The 5,676-nt window shown below is 44.5% G+C and overlaps 1 protein-coding gene across 1 annotated transcript; it reads left to right on the top strand.

Annotated features, from left to right (window-relative positions):
- Window positions 1-2,139: 2,139 nt before the first annotated feature.
- Window positions 2,140-4,554, top strand: LOC126456401 (defensin-like). The gene is made up of 2 exons (XM_050092155.1): window positions 2,140-2,209; window positions 4,385-4,554. Exons 1-2 carry the CDS (start codon window positions 2,140-2,142, stop codon window positions 4,552-4,554), a joined length of 240 nt encoding a protein of 79 aa, XP_049948112.1.
- The last annotated feature ends 1,122 nt before the right edge of the window (window positions 4,555-5,676 follow it).

Below are 5,676 nucleotides of genomic sequence, written 5' to 3'. Positions count from 1 at the left end.
ATCTCCCTTATTTTATTATGATGCTCGTATCTCCCTATGTAGGTCGGCCTCAAATTTCCTTATTCGGACGATGAAGTAGGTAACTGAAATTTAGTGAGAATATTCCGCCACAACGAGAAACGCCTTTGTTTTAATGATGCCCACCCCAAGTCCTGCATTTTGTATCTCTCTCACCTAATTCTCGATGATACAGAAAGTCCTGCTCTTCTTTGAACTTTCTCGATTTATTCCGTTAACCTTATACAGTAAGATTCCCATCCAGTGCATAAGTATTTCAAAAGAGGAAGGAAAAGCGTAGTGTCAGTCTCTTTAGCAGATCTAGTCCGTCTTCTAATAGCAAATCGGTGTGTCTTCTGTGTTCAGCCAATGAAATACAGTCCTTGGTTCGCCTTCTCCGCAATATTTTCTATGTGTTCTATCCAATTTGTTTGTAATTGTAATTCCTAGGTATTTAGTTGAATTTACGGCCTTTATATTTGATTGATTTATCGTGTAACAGAAGTTTAACGGCTTTCCTTTTAACACTCATGTAGATGACCTAAAATTTTTCATTATTTAGGGTCAACTTCCGATTTTTGTACCAAACAGATGTCTTTTCTAAATAGTTTTGCAATTTGTTTTGACCTTTTGGTGAGTTTACTAGACGACAAACGACAGCATCATCTGCATAAATCTAAAATGGCTGCACAGATTGACTCCTAAATCGTTTGTATAGATAAGGAACAGCAGAGGGCCTATATCTTTGGGGGTCTAGGTGTTGGGGAAAGCCAGAAGTCATTTCTGTTTTACTCGATGACTTTCCGTCAGTTGTGACGTCTCTGAGAGGAAACCACGAATTCAGTCGCATAACTGAGACGATATTCTATATGGTCGAAACTTTATTACAAGCCGCTTGTGAGGTGCAGTGTCAAAAGAAATACGGAGTCAATTTGAAATTCACTGTCCAAAGCACTCAATACATCGTGTGAGTAAAGAGCTAGTTGTGTTTCACAAGAAAGCCAACAACAGCAACGCGAGGGTAATGGAATGTAGTCGAATTATATCAGGTGATGGTGGGGGAATTAGATTAGGAAATGAGCCACTTAAAGTAGTAGATGCGTTTTGATATTTGGGGAGCGGCAATGGCAAAAAAACGTTTCTGAAGAAGAGAAATTTGCTAACATAGAGTATTAATTTAAGTGTCAGAGAGTCATTTCTGAAAGTATTTGTATGGAGTGTAACCATGTATGCAAGTGAAACATGAACAATAACTAGTTTAGACAGGAAGAGAATAGAAGCTTTTGGTAGGTGGTGCTACAGAAGAATTCTGAAGATCGGATGGGTAGATCGCTTAACTAATGAGGAGGTACTGAACAGAATTGGGGAGAAGAGGAATTTGTGACACAACTTGACTAGAAGAAGGGGTCGGTTGGTAGGACATGTTCTGAGGCATCAAGGGGTCAAGAAATTTAGTACTGGAGGGCAGCGTGGAGGGCAAAAACCATAGAGGGAGACTAAGGAATGAATAAACAAAGCTGATTCAGAAGGGTGCAGGTTGCAGTAGTTACATGGAGATGAAGAAGCTTGCACAGGATATAGTAGCATGGAGGGCTGCATCAAACCAGTCGTTGAACTGAAGACCACAACAACAACAAAATGCTTCGTAATATAAGCTTGTGGCTCTTTACTATACTAGAAATAACTGTGGAGCAACACGCAGCAACTAAGCTTGGATATAGATGGTGTCCTGCGCAAGATTTTCAGATGGTGTCCTCCCAGAGCCAACGTTTACAACATGGCAGTTGACAGTTGCAAGTGTTGCTGTTTCCTTAAATTTCAGAGGTTTTATTCCTTTCACATATTTTAAGACTGTTGCTGATGATCTGGATTTGTACGGAAAAAATAGAACCATGGCACGTGGCGAGAAGTCCCGCTTGAAGCTTCGTTGCGTAGCGCGCTGTTGTAGGCAGACGATGTACGCTTCACAAGAAGGTGTCGCTGCAGCACAGAGCACTGCTAATAGCATTTAGTTTGCACTGTCTGAGGCGCCTGGAAAGCACCCAGAGTGCCTGCGGCCGCTATATATGGCGTCACCTGTTGAAGAGAAGCACGGTCCAGGTACGCCGCTGAGACACACATAATCTCCGAGAGGACAGCACCATGAAGACATCGACGGTCGCCTTCCTGTTCACTCTGCTTGCTGTTTCCAGCATGGCCTCTTCTTCCCCAGGTGAGGCAAGCTTCATACTTCATCTGTTCGGAGCATCGTATCCGACTGTTTCTGTTGCGGCGAACGATCTAGTACTACTTCTTTTTTGGGTATTTTCCCCATTTCATATACATTTACATATATATTCCACAAGCTACAAAACTAATGACAATATGTGTTCGAGATTACCTTGTACTATTTTTTAAGTTCAGAATAATTTGAGAAGGTCGGAACTAGTCAGAAACATTGTTGCAAACGGTTTGTTTCAATGGCATAACAGGTCCAGATGGCTACACTTGTTCAAATGCAGTCATCTGTCGAAACATAATGGTCCGAAACTTGCCGTGGCAATGGGATAAACCTTTTCAGAAATATTTGTGACTGGTTGCCGTCACCCTCATCACTCTTTAATTGGCCAGCCGCTGTGACAGAGCAGTTCTAGGCGCTTCAGTCCGGAACCACACGGCTGCTACGGTCGCAGGTTCGAATCCTGTCTCGGGCATAGATGTGGGTGACGTCCTTAGGTTAGTCAGGTTTAAGTAGTTCTAAGTCTAGGTGACTGATGACGTCAGATGTTAATTTCCATAGTGCTTAGAGCCATTTTTGAACCATTTTGAACTCTCTAATTGTGTATCAGCAACAGAATTGAACAATATCCAACTTCGATAAAATAATATTCCGTTCTTGTGCATTCATTTGTAAGCGTATTCGAAATAAGGAAGGAGTTTCAAAGAGAAGACGACTATAGGCTTCCAACTTCGTGCCTTCCTGCCTTCAAGGAAGTTAATACGCAGTCACGGCTTACGTGGGATACAAACAATGACCGGGAAGCTACCTCTGCGGAACGACATTAATATTTTGGTAATCCTTCCCCCTCTCCTTCTCTGCCTGTTACAGCTACGTGTCCACTCAAGCTAGCCCACCAACACAAGCCCTAAAAATTTTAATCAGTAAGTCCACCTCTGTAAAACAAGTCTGGGAAAATTCTTTTATAAGTGAAAGCAACACTTGTCTGTGACAGAGTTAAGCTAACAGGGGACTCCTGAAGAAGATGCCGAGAGAGCAGTCGAAATGTGTATTTTGTTGGAAGATATTTGAAGAGGTCTAAAAAATTAGATGCATTGTAACATTGAAGCGTTGTAAATTGAAACATTGTAAGCGGGTTTTCTCGCGATGGTATCTGTCGCCAAGTGTCTACCAGTTCAGGGATTCAGCATCTCTGTGACACTTTCCCGCAAGTCAAAGAAACCAGTGACCATTCATGCTGTCCGTCTTCGTAGACTTTCTACATCCGTTGTTCGTCCCACCTCGTACAGGCCCCACACACTTGAACAATATTCTAGGAGAGTTCGTACTGGTGATCTGTTAGAAATCTCCTTTGTTCCCAGAAAGCGCTTTCCTAGTATCATAGCAACGAACCGAAATCAGCCACCCGCTTTACGTGCGACTGAAACTATGCGATCACTCGATTTCGTATTCATGCAGATATCCAAATAAGCACCATCATATATCAGATATATACCACTCGTATATAGCTAGTACTTCTAGTTATGTTATGTTATGTTAACCGGGGTCCTAGAAACGACGGAGAGGCTCCGTCAACCGCCTCAGCCGCAGTGGTCCGCAACCCCAGGGCGACTACCGCAGTCCACTTCACCCCTGCGCTACCCCACACGGAACCCAGGGTTATTGTGCGGTTCGGCCCCCGGTGGACCCCCCAGGGAACGTCTCACACCAGATGAGTGTAACCCCTATATTTGCGTGGTAGAGTAATGGTGGTGTACGCGTACGTGGAGAACTTGTTTGCGCAGTTATCGCCGACTTAGTGTAGCTGATGCGGAATAAGGGGAACCAGCCACATTTGCCGAGGCAGATGGAAAACCGCCTAAAAACTATCCACAGACTGGCCGGATCACCGGACCTCGACACAAATCCGCCGGGCTGATTCGTGCCGGGGACCGGCGCTCCTTCCCGCCCGGAAAGCCTTGCGTTAGACCGCACGGCCTACCAGCGGGCTAGTACTGCTAGTACTTGAAGTGTAAAATCTAGTATCGAAAAGTAGTCGACAAGTTTGGATCACATAATTCAAATTTTACAAATATGCTCACATTTTTCGCACTATTTACGCAATGGTTGTGTCTTGCTATTAATAATATCCTAAATACGTGTTATTACTCACTGCATTGTGCTTTCCAGCAACAGCGGAGGGGGAGCACTACGGCGACCGCCACGTGCGCTTCACGTGTGACGGCCCACTGAGCGCCTTCGGCGTGGCATTCCCTGCGTGCGCCGTCCACTGCATCGTGATGAACCGAGGCTACAGGGGAGGCGTCTGTCACAAGGGCACCTGCCACTGCCGCAAGTAGCGGCCGCCAGCTGGGAAACGTGTTTGTTTCATCAGTAGTCTCCCACTGTCTATTTAATCTGTTTCTGACACTTCCTGGCAGATTAAAACTGTGTGCCAGACCGAGACTCGAACTCGGGACCTTTGCCTTTCGCGGGTAATTGCTTTACCATATCAGCGCACACTCCGCTGCAGAGTGAAAATCTCAATCTGGAAACATCCCTCTGGCTGTGGCTAAGCCATGTCTCCGCAATATCCTTTCTTTCAGGGGTGCTAGTTCTGTAAGGTTCGCAGGAGAGCTTCCGTAAAGTTTGGAAGGTAGGAGACGAGATACTGGCAGAAGTAAAGCTGTAAGGACGGGACGTGTGTCGTGCTTGGGTAGCCCATATGGTAGAGCACTTGCTCACGAAAGGCGAAGGTCCCGAGTTCGAGTCTCGGTCCGGCACACATTTTTAATCTGCCAGGAAGTTTCATATCAGCGCACACTCCGCTGCAGAGTGAAAATCTCATTCTATTCTGTTTCTTCATGATATACAACACTCATGTAATGAACTAATACGAATAAAAATGTTTCAAATGGTTCTGAGCACTATGGGACTTAACAGCTGTGGTCATCAGTCCCCTAGAACTTAGAACTACTTAAACCTAGCTAACCTAAGGACATCACACACATCCATGCCCGAGGCAGGATTCGAACCTGCGACCGTAGCAGTCGCACGGTTCCGGACTGCGCGCCTAGAACCGCGAGACCACCGCGGCCGGCTAATACGAATAAAGTACATGCACGAAAGTAGTTGACGTTTTACTCACCAGACTAGAAAAGTATAACTAAATTTTCCGTTGCTGCTTGGCAGAGCAATATAACAATTTTAGATAGGAAATACGGCCTGCCGCCCTGGAAAATTGTATTAATTTGCTTACGAACCGGTTTGCGACTTCTTAGGCCGTCCTCAGGTGACAACTGAATGTCGCAAATACAGGTACAATGACGTGCGACGTACACAGGTGTAATTTGCACGGAAGATGAAAAAATTATGAGATGTAGAGTGTTTGCATGTGGAAGTATTATAGCTTTTTATAACACAGAAATAATTACATTAACTAAAATGTAAATAAATTTTTAAGAGGTACATACAACAGATGA

Source organism: Schistocerca serialis, chromosome 2, assembly GCF_023864345.2.
Source record: "Schistocerca serialis cubense isolate TAMUIC-IGC-003099 chromosome 2, iqSchSeri2.2, whole genome shotgun sequence".
NCBI classification, from domain to species: Eukaryota; Metazoa; Arthropoda; class Insecta; order Orthoptera; family Acrididae; genus Schistocerca; species Schistocerca serialis.
The sequence above is the reverse complement of the archived record's forward strand: the minus strand, read 5'-3'. Positions and strand labels throughout refer to the sequence as shown.

What these genes read in the sequence shown, in the direction of transcription:
- LOC126456401 (XM_050092155.1), top strand. Translation starts at nt 2,140, where the DNA reads ATGAAGACATCGACGGTCGCCTTCCTGTTCACTCTGCTTGCTGTTTCC. An exon ending in CATGGCCTCTTCTTCCCCAG is followed by an intron (nt 2,210 to 4,384) that starts GTGAGGCAAGCT and finishes TGTGCTTTCCAG; the next exon opens with CAACAGCGGAGGGGGAGCAC.